This window comes from Dromiciops gliroides, chromosome 2 (genome assembly GCF_019393635.1).
Source record: "Dromiciops gliroides isolate mDroGli1 chromosome 2, mDroGli1.pri, whole genome shotgun sequence".
NCBI classification, from domain to species: Eukaryota; Metazoa; Chordata; class Mammalia; order Microbiotheria; family Microbiotheriidae; genus Dromiciops; species Dromiciops gliroides.
Genome location: NC_057862.1, coordinates 317,702,791 through 317,719,166, shown reverse-complemented (window position 1 = coordinate 317,719,166; position 16,376 = coordinate 317,702,791). Strand labels below are relative to the sequence as shown.

The 16,376-nt window shown below is 38.4% G+C and overlaps 1 protein-coding gene and 1 non-coding gene across 3 annotated transcripts in view; one reads left to right on the top strand and one right to left on the bottom strand.

Annotated features, from left to right (window-relative positions):
* STK32A (serine/threonine kinase 32A) overlaps window positions 1-16,376 on the bottom strand; it is a 173,620-nt gene that overhangs the window by 26,281 nt on the left and 130,963 nt on the right. For both annotated transcript variants that reach the window (XM_043989728.1, XM_043989729.1), the window contains 2 exons: window positions 15,354-15,443; window positions 5,519-5,616 (listed from right to left, as the gene is read on the bottom strand). In XM_043989728.1, coding sequence (XP_043845663.1) covers window positions 5,519-5,616; window positions 15,354-15,443 — 188 coding nt within the window. The remainder of the gene's footprint in view (window positions 1-5,518; window positions 5,617-15,353; window positions 15,444-16,376) is intronic.
* Window positions 14,954-15,060, top strand: LOC122744791. The gene has a single exon (XR_006355136.1). It is a non-coding gene; the product is annotated as a U6 spliceosomal RNA (small nuclear RNA).

Sequence of the window (16,376 nt, the reverse complement as noted above, 5' to 3'; positions counted from 1 at the left end):
GAGATGGCTCTCATTAGGAAAGGAGGAAGGAAAGTCACATTTAGAAATCAAAGAAATGTAAAAAAAACCCTATAAAATAATAAAAAAATTAAAGTCGATTATAGGCAGTATCTTCACCTCTTCACTATTCACCATCTCCTCAGTCACTTGCAATTGAACTTCCTCCCCAACCCTCTCCTGAAAGTGTTTTCTTGAAAACCACTAACGCTGACTAATGTTGCATTTATGCCACATCCAGTGGTCTTATTTAAATCCTCCTCTTTAATGTCTCTTCAGTTGTTGGCATTACTGACCGACCACTCATTCCTACTGGCTACTATCCCCTCCCATAATTTCAAGTGTCAGGTGGTAGCAATTTTTAGGTGTTAAACTGGGAGCAATTTAATTGGCTGGTGTCTTGTGTCATGTTCATAAACAAACCAAAAAAGGATATTTGAAGAGCATAAAATGGAACAAGAATGTGGTTGGAAATGAGCCAATTTATGAGAAATTGATGGCGATGCTAGGGGTACCTTGGAGAGAGTAGGGCAACAACAAGTCTAGAGAAGGCAGAGTTTAACAACTAAGGGTCACATTTGTCAACAGCCATGATTAAGCTCAGGACACAAGGGAACATTTTCAAGTTCATTCCCTCTTTGAAACCTTCGTTTCTATCTAAATAATAATGTGCAAATGTCAAAGTGATTATTTAACACCCTCTCTGTGAGATTGGGCAGTGTTGATAATTGTTCATAAATGGTTGATACTTTGTTCTTTCTTGTCTGAGCATACTTTTTGAAATCCCAGTTTATGATTCATAGAACTGCACAATCCTAGATTTGGAAGAGAGCTTAGAGGTCACCAAGTCCAAAATCCTTCCTCACCCCCATGCAGGATTCACCTCTAAAGGCATTCCTGACAAGTAGCCATTTGCCACAGGACACACTACCCCATTTTCAGACAACTCTCATCATTAGAGAATTCTTCCTTAAGTTGGAGCTGAAATTTGTCTCCCTGTAACTGGCTTGCTTCTCCAATCTAGTTCTGTACTTAGCAGGATAGAGGGGATTTAAGCCATCTTCCAGACAATAGTCCTTCAGCTATTTGAAGACAAATATCTTGTCTCTATTGTCTTCTAGAATTTATCAAAAGAATCCTGGTAATAGAATTTGTTTCACTTCTTATTCTATTCTATTGATTTTAATGGCTCAAGTAATTTTTCCCATTAGAATTTCAAGTTCAATCATAGTCTTTTTTAATTACTGTAAATGACCTGGAGAAGGGATTGTTAACCTTTTTGTGATGAAGCCTATGGACCCCTTCTCAGAATTATGTTTAAAAATACATAAAATAGAATACATAGAATTATGAAATGTATCAAATTCTATTGAAATATATTTATCAAAATATATTTTAGAACAAGTTCGTTGACCCCAGGTTAAGAACCCCTGGAGTAGAGAGAGTACCCTTTTCTCAAGGCCCAGCTAAAACATACTTCTTAAGACTGAGGTGACACAGAGATGGGTTTAGTGTCAGATATCAAGTGAATTATGTATATCCAAATGAACTTAATGCCAAATATATGGAATTTTGGATTATCTGTTTTGCATTAGCTCTACCTTTTCTCTTTTCTATTAGTATGTATAATTAGTCAGCAAATAGTAGAACTGAGCTCATCTCATAAAAATGTTGAAAGATGTATTTGGGAGCCTTTAATATAAAAATGTGCTAATATTAATTTTATAAAATTTGTCCAAAGTCGTTTTTAATAATTACTGTTTATTTTTGTACTGTTACATGAGACTCTGGTAAGCTGGCCAAAGCAAACATGTTTTTAACTGTTTTCTGGCTTGCATTAATATTTTATGAGCATTTGATGTTTAATGTAGCCCATATAATAGAAACCTAATAAATAAATAATTATTTATTGAGTTCGCATAAGCTCATCAAGTAATTATTGAATGACACTTCAAAGAGTATGACTCTACTTGTAAATTCTGAGGAGCTGAAAGACACAGGTGATGGACTTGGCCACTGAGATAGTCACACTAAGATACTTTCCACCTGGTGGAGAGAAGTCATGCCATTTTCATCAAGTTGTCCCCAGAATATCTGCTTCCAGTTCTGGGCCACCACATGCAACAGGTTACTCTAAGGACTTGTCCTGTTGAAGTTAAGGACAAAAAATCCAAAGCCTGGGAACTAGTACCAAAAACCTGTTACATTCCCAGAGTGGTATTTATAATATGAGATGAACCCATTTAAAGGTTTATAGTTGTCCTTTTTTTTTATGGGATAATGAGGGTTAAGTGACTTGCCTAGGGTCACACAGCTAGGAAGTGTCAAGTGTCTGAGGCTGGATTTGAACTCAGGTCCTCCTGAGTCCAGGGCCAGTGTTTTATCTACTATACCATCTAGCTGCCCTGATAGCTGTCCTTTAATTAGGCAGGTTCAGATATACTCTCCTATTTTTTTTCTATTTACTAAAATGATTCAGATTTATTTATTTTCACCAGTGGTGTAGTGTTCCAAATTCAATAACAATCATCACCCAGTTGCCCATGGTGACTGTGGTCCCTTCCTCCCAAGGGCCAGGGAGATTCCACAGTATCGCCATGCAAAGGGAGGTTTGGGGCCACATACCAAGTGAGACAATCAGGTCGAGTCAACAAACATTTATTAAGTACCTTCCTGTGTGAGACACTGTGCTAAGTGCTAGGGATTTAAAAAAAAAAAAGGACAAAAAAATTCCTTGCCTTCAAGGAGCTCACAATCTAATGGGGGAGAAAATATGTCAACAACCATGTACGTATGATTTTTATACAGAGTATGTATGGAGAATCTCATAGTTTTTAGACTTTATTAAATTAAGTGTTAAAAATAGATGATCTTTACTCAACAAGTCGCTGCTCTACTGAGGACCTGGTTAGAGCAAAGGTCAATGTTAATACAAAATTTAAAAAGAGAAAAAAAATGAGGTAAAAATATCATATGCATTACTACTCTCCATGTTGACCTATTTAAATAAGCTGTGGATTCTGAAAAATAACAAATGGTTAAGAGCAAAGACATGGACTCAAAGATTTCGAACTGGAAGGGGCATTTGAGGTCATTTAATCCAACCCCCTAATTTTACAATTGAAGAAACTAAGTATAGGTCAGGGATCCTGGGAACTTGATCAGCTTTGCTCTTTCAACAAATTTATTTTGCTTTTTTTTTTTAAGAAAGAAATTAACACCAGAGAGGTTAAATAATTTGCCCAGTCTAACAGGTAGTAAGTGGTAGTGCTGGGATTAAAATCCAGTGGTCAACCAATTAAAACAATAACCACAATAAGAAAGTTAAAAAAATCCCTGAAAACCAACTTGGCTGCTAAATATCATAATCAGCTAAGGAGACCTAGTAGCAAAGAGTTATACAATTATTTATAATATAAACTCATAGTGAGAGGAGGCCAATAGAAAATTATAAGCAGTATTGCTAGGCAAAGCATTAAAGAAACAGTAGAAAAATATATCTTTAAAAGGTTTGGCATGAAATCCAACCAAGTGAAATCAGGTGAAGAACAGTAATCTATGATGCTGTAAGAGGGATAATAAATACATGTGGAACGAAACAGACTTTCCAGTTTTTTATAATCATCTTTTATCATCTTAGATTAGAACGACACCATCATATTTGTACTATTAATACACCAGGATCCAATGAACCATTTAAGAAAGAAGAAATGGCATTCAAGGTGATATGGCTATAAAGCAGTTTACCTGAATTTGGTGGACAGTAGGCTCAATTGGGCAGGTAAATGGTACAGCACTGGGCCTGGAGTCAGGAAGATCTGAGTTAAAATCTGATCCCAGACACTTAGTAGCTATGTGACTCTGGGCAAGTTATTTAGCTCTAACCTTCTTTACCTCAATTTCCTTATCTGTAAAATGATCTGAAGAAGGAAATAGCAAAGCAGTCCAGTATCTTTGCCACAAAAACCCTAAATGGGGTCATGAAGATTTGGACGTAACTGAAATGACTGAACAACACCAAAGGCTCAATATGAGTCAATAGCATAATATGGTAATTAAAATAGTGAACAAAATTATAGGCTCCATTAAGAGAGATGTAATTACCAGGACTGTGGAGGTGATGAGTTCTCTGTCTTGGTAAGAAGACATCTAGAGAATTGTGTTCACTTCTAGTGAGCACATTTTAAAAAGGGTCTTGATAAGCAGGAGCTCATCCAGAGGAGGGGGCTAATGCAAAGGTCCTGTATATCATAGTGGTACATGTAGATCAGAAAAGTGAGAAATCCCACAAAATATGTACTTGGGACCTTGTTTTTTTGTTTGTTTGTTTGTTTTTTGGTGGGGCAATGAGGGTTAAGTGACTTGCCCAGGGTCACACAGCTAGTAAGTGTCAAGTGTCTGAAGTGGGATTTGAACTCAGGTCCTTCTGAATCCAGGGCCGGTGCTCTATCCACTGCGCCACTTAGCTGTCCCCATCTTTGTTTTTAAAAGAGCCTTTCTATTCTACTGTCTCTTCCTTGGACCAAATCCAAATTCTTTTATTTCTGCTATGTATGGTCTCCAGGCATCTAATCCTGTTTCTCACTTCTGCCATTTCCTGTCCAGAATTTCACTTTCCTTACCACCCCCCCCCCCAATGTCCTTCTAATCTCCTTTCTTTCTATGGGGATACCACAGAATTGTCTAAAGGAGATGCCCAAAACTACACTAAGGACTTCAATTAGTATTTCCCACTTGATTTGTTCCAATCACAATACCAGAGGTTGTCTCGTCCATCTGCCTCTTTCTTCCTTGTTGGTACCCTCCTCTACTTTCTCTCCTCTGTACACCTTTTGGCAAAGTTCATGAAAAGGAGTGCTAGAAAATGTTTGGAAGCACTTCTCTGAATAAAATAAATGATCAATGGAAAATCAGTAGTCATTTTATTTTGGCTCAAAAATAAAAGGAAAGGGAAAGAAAAGACTCTTTCCATTAGTGCAATTTTTTTTTGTTTTGTTTTCAGGGAGACGAATGTATTTTGCCCCTGAACCCAGAACTTCAGAATTGAGTGCCAATAAGGAATTCAACATGACAGGACACGAATGGTGTTGCATTAATAATTCACACCTACTGTGCAGGGTAGTTTTCTCAACTAGTATGTCATGTTGTGATCGCAAAATGACTTTCTTTAAACAGCCAAATATATTTACACAAGTTACTTAATGAACAGTACTGCAGACCCCACTTGGGAGATTTCTATTATTCAAATTACTCCTTCAATTTCTAGTGCTTAATTTATTGTCAACCAACATTCTGAGCCCCATGCTGAGTGACAGGGAATTAATCCACACTGAAATCACATTGCTTCTCACCAGCTCTTCGTTGGGGACAGGACTGATATTTTGCTGTCAATTCAAAAAAAGATATGTGGAGGAGGCAGAGTTTGGAGATATAATGAGTTATTGCAGGCTGATCCATGTTTCTCTTGTAAAATACAGCATACAGTGGCATGAAACAAACTAGAATAAAATTGTTCCCATACCCGGCCTCTCAGCAGCTCATAAGCAGTCACTCCCAGGGACCACCAGTCAACAGCAAAGGAGTATCCTGTTTGTCTTCTTGAGTTGAACATCTCAGGGGCTGGAAGATACAGAAAAGTGGGGCTAATGATTACTTCCAGGTCCCTGATAAATGAATATAGGCATTGATACTGCTGTGTGGGTCAAGTTTACCCTCATGGAAAGAGAACGTCCAGAGATATAAGCAAGATTTTGTCCTTATTTTCAGAAGTACTGTCATTCCCCTGTGCCCAAATTTCTTTTGCTGCTTTCCCCGTTGAATATGGAAAAAAAGCCTTTGTGCTGGCTATAAGCTGGCATTGTCACCAACCTCAACATGTTGGAGCAGCCAGGATGGACGCAGATCACCATCATCCCAACCAGTCCCTGATTTTGATTTTATTTATTTAGCTTTCTTTATTATTGCTCTCCAGCAGTGCAGATTGTGATACAGTCTTCATGAATTCCAGTGGCTAAAAAAACTCCAAAACATCATTAGGCTCACACTAGAAAAAATTCTACGTTGGTTGGATCAGCCAGGACGTGTTCCTCATTGTCATAGCCTTTGAGAACACATTGGTGAAGCACCAGGGGACTTTAGTGGAGAAATAATAAGAAAACTGGCTCGTATTTAGGTAGCACTCTAAGGTTTACAAAGAGCTTTTTTTTGAAACAACACTGTAAGGTAGGGAGTCAAGTATCGCTCTTCATTCTAGAGATGAGGATACTGGGGCTCCGAAGGACTGGCATTTCCCCAGCAGATGGAAGAGACTTGAGAACAGGAAATCAGCCCTGGATATGGGTGTACTCTTCAATGCCTTATTCTGTTTCGGGCAAATTCAGCCTTTTGGGGCTGTTTTGATCATGTAATCACTCTTAGGAACTATAGGTAACTGATTTAAAAAAATTATTTTAAATTTATGGAATAAAACAAACATTTCTATAACAGAGAACAATTTTTTAAATGATTGTACATAAACTGAGAATCTACTATGTATAACTTGCTATTCCTTTCAAATACACAACAAATTATCATATAAATTTGTTTTTTCTTTTTTTTCTTTCCTCCCCCCTGCCCTGGAGATGGCTACCATGAGACACAAATTACATATATACATATATATGTATGTGTGTGTATACACACATGTGTTTGTGTATTTGTGTACATATGTATATATGTAAAATTATTCTATAATACTTCTATTCATCAGTTCTTTCTCTGATAGTGTTTTTCTTCATACATCCTTTATACTTAATTTGGGTATTTATCATAGACAAAATAACTAGTTCACTCAGTCATTCTTAAAACAATACTGCTGGGGGCAGCTAGATGGTGCAGTGGATAGAGCACCGGCCCTGGAATCAGGAGTACCTGTATTCAAATCCGGCCTCAGACACTTAACACTCACTAGCTGTGTGACCCTGGGCAAGTCACTTGACCCCAATTGCCTGACTAAAAAACAAACAAACAAACAAAACAACAACAACAACAAAAAACCCCAATACTGCTGTTACTGTATATAATGTTCACTATAGGTGACTGATTTTTATATGTGCTCCTCATTCAGCACTTGTAGCCAAGTTTGTTCAGATTTACTTTGTTTTCTAGACAAGTTTTTCTTTTTTAAAGTTTACCAACCACTTTATGTAGGTTCAGTATTTCACTCAATTCCCCCAACAACCTTGCAATATAGGTACTTTTATGACCCTCATATTACAAGTGGTCTTTGGAGACAGTGTTTTAAACAGTTTCTAAACAACCGTTACTTCCCTGTCATGATGAAAGGTGGTAACATCCACCACAGGGTGTCTATTTGATGGACTTATCCAAATTTTCCTACTCTAAATTGTAAAAGTAAAAATGCAAAACAAAAAACTACAATGCTTTCCACCAAGGCCAATATTTTAAGAATACCTTGCCTAGACTCAAAAGCAAAGAGCAGCTTCTGCATAAGATGGGGAAAATGGGGCTAATGAAGGAATTTCTCCTGGTAGCTTGGCCCACTTAAGCTTTTTACCTTCTCACTGGTGATTTCATTGATCAGGGCTCTAACAGGAGGAAAACTCTTTCTACCAGTGCAGATCAGCCCTTGTTCTTTATTGACCTCAGGCACTGAGAGGTTGAATGACTTGCCCATTGTCACACTGCCGTGTTACAAGAGAGACTTGAACCTTAGTTTTCCTAATTTAGATACCAGCTCTCTGCTCCACCACACTGGCAGAATTTACCCAGGCAAAAACAAGAAAGCTAAAGAGTGGACTGTTTTCACTGATAAGATTTTTGCCTCCAGCTTCAGCCCTGTGGGAAAAAGACAAGAAACACCACTTTTTTGCAAAAGTAAGTTAAGGGGCAGCTAGGTGGCGCAGTGGATAGAGCACCAGCTCTATTCAGGAGGACCTGAGTTCAAATCTGACTTCAGACACTTGACGCTTATTAGCTGTGTGACCCTGTGCAAGTCACTTAACTCCAATTGCCTCACAAAAAGGTAAGTTAGACAGATGCGGCATTTAAACTAAGCAAAAAGAAAATAAAAGACTGTGTTTTTTTGTCAACCTTCTCACTGTGGAAACCAGACCTTAGAATGATGAAAACCTTAGAGACACATGCTACTCCCCAAAGTGAGTTTGAAAGGTAGCAAACATAAGCAGACGGGCTTACCCAGACCTCTTTATTCCTTTATTATCATCATCATCATCATTTGAGCACTAGAGTCTAGGACAGAAATGGGCTGAATTACAGATATTCACTTGCTTCAACCATGACAAAAAAGGATTTATTTCATTACCTGCTATTTGGAAGCTGTGATATTGGTAGGTTCTGAAGTTCCATACAATGAGGCTCATTTTTCTCCTTCTGTAATATTCTCTTTCTAGCTGCTCTGGTGAATAGGAGCATTTCTCTCTCTCTCTCTCTCTCTCTCTCTCTCTCTCTCTCTCTCTCTCTCTCTCTCTCCTCTGTTCTTCTCTCCTCTCCTTTTCTCCCCCTCCCTCCTCCTCTTCCTCTTCCTTTCTCTCCCTCCTTTTCTCCCTCCCTCCTTCCTTCCATCCCCCTCCTTTTCTCTCTCTTCCCCCATTGCTAAAGAAAAAAGAGAATGAACTAGTAAATGGAATGAAGGAAACATCAGTAGGGAAGCAGGCTTCTTGAGTTTAAACAAAGATTTTTTTTACCTATGACTAGCTGTGTAGTTCACTCCCCTTCACTCCTCACCCAGATAGGGCTTCTGCCCCTTTTCCTAATCCCCAACTTCCCACTCACAGGTTTTTTGTTGTTGTTGTTGTTGTTATGTCTTGTAAGACTCTTCGTGACCCCACTGGGGTGTTCTTGGCAAAGATATTGGAATGATTTGTCATTTCCATCTCTGGCTCATTTTATAGATGAGGAAACGGAGTAAAATAAGGTTAAGTGACTTGTTCAGGGTCACACAGACAGTAAGTTTCTGAAGTCAGATTTGCACTCAAGTCTTTTGACTCCAGGGTTGCACTCTATCCACTGTGCCACTTAGTTGCCTGCCCACAGTTTTATCTTGGACATATTATCTATCTCTGTATTACTTTTGCAATTGGTAAGCATTTGTTGTTGAAGTGAATTGCTTAGAGATCCTCTGATAAAGCTGGGGCATGGATGCTGGGGACATTGCAGACTAGGCACAGGGTAGGCCCTGCACAAATGCAAAATGACAAAGGCAGGAGGAGAATAAAGCTCTTGACACTGGAATCTGAGGGAGGAGGCCATAGGAGACATCCCCAAGGGGAGGGACTTGCTCATCTTAGGACTGTTTCTGGTGAAGATCTGCCAAACAGCAGAGTAGGAGACCATTATTTCATCTTTCTAGGATCTTTTAAGTCTGTCAGTCTGCTTACTCCCTCTGCCAACACAGAGCACAGCCTGGCTGTCATTTGGTAAAGGGTCTTGAATAATTTTTGTGGAGGAAAAAATTCATCACCTGGAGAACAACCTGGTGATGAACTGTTAAAAGCTCAGCTTGGCTGATGCTCAACCGACAGACATGCAGGGCTTCATTAAGAGAGGCTGCAGAATAAAAAGTGTAACAAGATGTGAAAAATTCCAACCAAAAAACACGGGTTCAAATACCCATTCTGCCACTTATGCACTGCCCAGGGAAGCGTGGCAAAGGCATCAGTTTCCTCATTTGTAAACGGTGTTAGACGGCCGCTAGTCTCCCTCTCAGCTCTAAGTCTATGATTTTAAGCCCTTACTATGTGAATATTATGACCATGAAAAAAAGTTGCTTAAGTTGCATAGACTCATTCCTGTCAACCCTCCTAATTCCTGACAGCATGATGTAGTGGATGAAACACTGGTATTTGAGTCAGAAGGATTTCAGTTAGAATCCTATCTCAGATAATTTTTACTTTGGGACCCTGGGACACAACCTCACTCAACCTCAGTTTCCTTTTCTGTAAAGTAAGACCAATAATAGCATATACCTCACAGGGTTTCTGTGAGGATCTCATTTGAGGCCTAGGGGAACCTGCGCAAAAATGCTTATATAAATATGAACTACTATTGTTCTCTCATTTTTGTTTTTCTTGTCCATGGAGTTCACATAGAAATGGTCCTTGGACAAGTAGAAATGCTGTTATAATTCTTTAATATATTTAACATTCTGTAGACTCTTATACAGGTAGATAACATAATTGCTTTTTGTAGTTGAAGAAAAGTACTAGCATATAAACCCATCCTCTGCAGTCTCATAGAAAGCATATCCAATACATGTCCAGTAGGAGAAAGGCCATCAGGATGATAAATACCTCATTCTGTTTTCACATGGCTTTAATTTAATCTATTAGGTCTCTGTATTTTGAAAGCTTTCCACTCCATGAAGCTTGGAGATTATGATTATTCAGGGTGGTGACATCTATTAGAAATATGGTTTTTGAGTTTTTATGGGTCCATGTTATGTTTAGGTAACGATGATGACAATGGTAGTTTTCTTTATCATTGTCAGCATCCTCATTATCAGAGGCAGCATGCCATGGATATAGAAATTTGACCTTGGAATCCGGAAGTCCTGGATTCAAGTCCTCCTTTTGACAAATACGAGCTGTGTGGCCCTGGACAAATCACTTAACCTCTAAGAGTATAATTGCAGAACTATCACTATTCTGAAAGAGCAGAAAGTTTCCTCATTTTAAGTGCCCTGTGATAATAAAATCCCAGTCCAAGTCAAAAAAAATATGTCAGTCTTAACAGGCATACCCCAAATTAATTCCTTGCCTTGGGAAGATAGTCTGGTGCTACCGTCTGGTACCCTGCTGACTACTGGTGCTCCAGGGTCAGACAGGCACAGGTCCTGCTGTCACTTAGTAACCTGACATTCAATTGAACAAATAATCTTCCCTGAATTTGGTTGCTATGAATTTCTCTGCCAAGGCCTAATCACTTGCTTGTGTGACTGACAACTGAATTCTCAGAGGAGAAAAAGAGAAAGATGAAACTGTGGAACAGAGGTGACAGTCCTTTGGGAGAAGCAGCCGCACACATGCAAATCATCCCTGGCTGGTGCCAATGATAATAATCATGGTTTGCATAGGCTGTGGACTGAATTCATTATGAGGCACCCACGTGATTTCCATACAAGTGGCTGCCTCAGCTTCTCCAGGTGTGCTGGGAGGATCCACTGGGAAATTATACCAGTGTTTCTCAAAGTTCTTCAGATGATCTCTGTGAACCAAAATGACAACCTCTTGGATCAGGACTCAGGGACCATTGGCAGGCCAGGCATGTTCCATTAGAGAGGTCAGCCCCAAACCACTACTCAGCTTTTACAACTGACCCTGCTACCCACAGGTCCCAACTACTTGTTCTCTTCCCCAATTATTGCTAGGATTTTCTGCATTACAAATATCTGGTTCGATGTACTTGCCAAGATAATAAAAAATAATGGGCATAATAAGGATGACTGGCATTTATGCAAAACTTTGTCATTTACAAAGCATGCCTTACAAACATTAGCTCATTTAAATCCAGGTTAGCATTTGTTTTTCCCCTTAGCCTTTTCTCTTTATTAGCCTCTCAGGGTTGGTAGTTTTTAAAAAAATCATAATTATAATAATTTAAAAATCATCATAAGGAACATAATTATAATAGCCAATGTTTATATAGAACTTTAAGGTTTAAAAAAAGTTTTATATATACTATCTTATTTTTTTCTGCCCCAAACTCTGTGATTTAGTTATTACAGATACAACTATCTTCATTTTATGGATAGGGAAACTGAGTCTCAGATAGGTTAAGTAATTTGTTCAGCTTTCCAGAGATACTGATTCTGGCTCTAGAGAGGCAGAGTTCAACTCCAAGTCTCTCCTGACTTCAGATCTACATTGTTTCTACTACCCAAAATGAAATCAAGAACATTTAAAAGAGATTTTCCTATTAATCATAATCCAGCAATGCAAGAAACAATGTTGTGACTGTGTTTTGAAAAAAAAATTATAACTGCTTCTTAATCTGTAAACTCCTGTCTGGCTGGCTATCTGTAGGCTATTAGCTGCCTAAAACAGTCTGTAAGGGCTTTTTAAAAAATTCCCCAAATGCTTCTCCCAGACTGACAAGAAAAAGCCTCTTTTCAATTTAAGCAAATACCAGGGTTTATTGATATGGAACAAACTTAGAGATAAGGATAAAGTGAAATAAATTATATGACCTGACATTTAACTATTTAACTGTCTCCCTGCCCCGTGAAATCTCCTCCCTCGTCTCTCACCTGTGGGCATGGCTGGCCCCTGCAGCTATGCCTCACTCAGACCAGTTTGCCTCCCTCTCTCTAGCTTGCTGTTTGAGCTTTCTCATCTCCTTGGTCTCTCGGTCACGCACCCCCTTTCTCTGTAGTGTCTCCTTTCATCTCCTTTCTCCATCCTCCTTTTCACTGTCAGCCCTTTCCTTCTCTGCTCCCCTTGTGTCTCTACCCCCCAGGCTATAAAAACCTTCTCTCCTCTGAAACTCTGGCTGACTGTGCCCACACACCTCAAGCTAATTCACTGGTACCCTAGGGCCATGCCTAAGGCTATGCCGGGTGCACCCAGAGCTCCAGAAACCTGTGCATATCCCCCTGCTGAACAGGGCATGGGCGTGGCACGAGAAACTGTTTTGGGGAGAGCAGTCATGCTGGGGGAGGGGTGGCACGTTCAGGGGCCCCGAGGCTAATTTTAGCCTCTTACAGTTTTAAAGGGAGGAGAGGTGGGAGAAAGTTTTTCAAGGGTGACTTTGCCCATCTGACATTTAAAGCCCATTACAACCTGGCTCTAACCTTGCTACCTTTCCACCCTTGTATATTATATGCCTTCACATACTCTACAAGCTGGCCAAACTGGGTTTCCTGCTATTTCCCACACCCATTGCTCCAGCTACCAATTCTGTGCTTTTGCATAGACTGTGACCCATGCCTACACTGCATTCCCTTCTTATTTCCACCTCTTGGAATCTTTAATTCCCTTCAAAGCTCAGCTCTACAAGAAGCTTGTCCTGATCCATCCAGCTGCTTATTTTTTCTCCCCACAAATTAACTTTATATCTATTTGCATATATCAGTATATACTTACATGTTGTCTCTCCTAAGGGAATCTAAAGTTCTTGAAGACACACAGACTATTTAAAAAAAAAATTTGTCTTTGTATGCTCAGGTTCTACCACACTTCTGGGCATACAATAAATCCTTAGTAAATGCTTATTAATTGACAGGATGTCTGAACCAATTATAGGGATGTTGCCTTGCACTTCAAGAAGATAACAATATGTGAAAGAAGGTGGCCTATCAGTACCAGATTTCAAACTATATTCCAAAGCAGTTATTATGAGGAACATCTGGTATTGACTAAGAAATAGAAGGATGGATTAATGGGACAGATTAGCTACAGACACTATGGTAAATGAACATAGTAATCTAGTGTTTGACAAACCCAAAGATATAGACTTTGAGAGTAAGTACTCCTCATTTAACAAAAATTTTTGGGAAAACTGGAAAGCAGTTTGGCAGAAATTAGGCATAGTTCAACATCCCACACCATATACCAAGATAAGGTCAAAATAGATAAATTATGTAGACATAAAAGTTGATATCATAAGTAAATTAAGGAACATTTTGCCTATCAGCTCTATGAATTAGGGAAGAGTTTATGACCAAACAAGAGGTAGAAAGGACCATGGGAAGTAAAATGGATAGTTTTGATCACATAAAATAAAATAAAGAACCCTGTACAAATAAAACTAGTGCAGCCAAAATTAGAAGGAAACGGGAAAAATTTTTACAGAAAGTTTCTCTAATAAAGGCTTCATTTCTTAAATATATAGCAAACAGAATCAAATTTATAAATGATCAAAGGATGTGAACAGGCAGTTTTCATAAGATGAAGCCAAAGCTATCAATAGTCAAATTTTAAAATATTCTAAATCACTATTGATTAGGGAAATATAAATTAAAACAACTCTGAGATACCACCTCATATCTATCACAATGGCTAACAGAAAAGGAAAATGACAAATGCTAGAAGGGATGTGGAAAAATTGGGATACTAAATTTATTGTTGGTGGAGTTCTGAACTACTCCAGCCATTTTGGAGAACAATTTGGAACTATGCCCAAATGGCTATAAAAGTATGCATACCCTTTGATTCAGAAATTCCACTAATAGGTCTATATCCCAAAGAGATTTTTAAAAAGGGAAAAGGACTTATTTGTGTAAAAATATTTATTCCAGCTTTTTTATGGTGGCAAAGAATTGGAAATTGAGGGGATGTCCATTAATTGGGGAATGACTGATCAAATTTTGGTATGCTTGTGATGAAATACTACTGGGTTATAAGAAATGATGAGTAGGATGATTTAAGAAAAACATGGTAATACTTATATGAACTGATGAAAGTGAAGTGAATAGAACCAGGACTACATTGTACACAGTAATGGCAATATTGTAAATATGATCAACTGTAAAAGACTTAGTGACTCTGATCAAGACAATGATCCAAAACAATTTCAAAGGACCCATGATGAAAAATGCTATCCATCTCCAGAGAGAGAACTGATAAACTCTCAATGCAAACTAAATCATACTTTTAAATTTTTTTCTGGCTTGTCTGTGTTTTCTTTTGCAACATGGCTAATTTAGAAATATGTTTTTCATGACTTCACACATATAATGGATATATTGCTTGCCTTCTCTAGGGGTGAGGGAGAGGCAGAAGGGAAGGAAAGAATTTGGAACTCAAAATTTTTGTTTTTGTTTTTTTGTTTCTACGGGGCAATGGGGGTTAAGTGACTTGCCCAGTGTCACACAGCTAGTAAGTGTCAAGTGTCTGAGGCTGGATTTGAACTCAGGTACTCCTGAATTCAGGGCCAGTGCTTTATCTACTATGCCACATAGCTGCCTCCAGAACTCAAAATTTTTAAAAATTAAAGTTAAGTGCTCGCTTCGGCAGCACATATACTAAAATTGGAATGATACAGAGAAGATTAGCATGGCCCCTGTGCAAGGATGACACGCAAATTGGTGAAGCGTTACATATTTAAAAAAAAAATTAAAGTTAAAAAAATTTTACATGTAATTGGGAAATAACTAGCAAAAATAAAAAATATAGGTATGTGTGTGTGTATATATATATGTGTGTATATATATATATATATATATATATATATATATATATATATATAGAAGGTAACAACATTCACAGATTAGCTTATAAAAAGATTCATATGCTACAGCTGGCTGGTTTTAGGAGGGATTTTAATGACACAAAGGGTTATATATAGGAGTAATTAAGAAATACCCACTTAAATAACCAGTAAATCAAAGAAATTCCTACCCATATAAGGTTTGGTGCCAGCAACTGTGGTGATTTTCATTTCCTTGGTCAGCATGGCAGCAATGTTGAAGTCTGTAATGTGCACATGTCCTAAGGAAAAGAAAAGAGCCAACGTTAGTGATTAGGCCTTTTAGCCCCTGTGATGTAAATGAATTTCTATTTTAAAACAGCTGCCACTTTGTCTTCTTAACAACTGCTTCCGACTCAATCCTTATATACATCCATTAAAATCCCAGTTACCCAGTGTTCTGAGAAGCTGGAAGTAAAAGGTCAAAGTCTCCTGAACCACTTCTAGCTCCAGGACCTTGCACAATATCTAGCACAAAGTGTCACTGAATAAATGTTTGCTGATTTACTGATTGATGAAGTTGTTCCATTGGTTATATAGATGAATGAAAGCCCAAAGAGCTATAGAATGGTGCAGACCGTTTGATCCAGTGATATCACTGCTAAGGCTTGTATCCCAAAGATCTCCCAAAAAAGAAAGAAAGACCTATTTGTACAAAAATATTTATAGCACCTCTTTCTGTGGTGGTTAAGAATTGGAAATCAAAGGAATACCCATCAATTAGGGAATGGCTAAACAAGCTGTGGTATGTGATTGTAATGGAATATTGTGCTATAAGAAATGACAAGCTGGATGATTTCAGAAAGGCCTGGGAAGATTTATATGCACTGATGTATAATAAAGTGAGCAGAACCACGAGAATGTTGTGCACAGTGACAGCAATATTGTTTAATGAAGAACTGTGAATGACTTAACTATTCTCAGCAATACAATGATCCAAGATAATCCCAAAGGACTAATGATGAAATTTGGGGGAGCTAAATGGCACAGTAGATAGAGCACTGACCCTGGAGTCAGGAGGACATGAGTCCTCAGACACTTGACACTTACTAGCTGTGTGACCCTGAGCAAGTAACTTAACCGCTCATTGCCTCAAAAACTTCTGGTGTCATCTCCAGTTGTCCTGATGTAGATCTTACTACTGGACTGTGATGGCTGTGGAGAAGAGAAAGGCT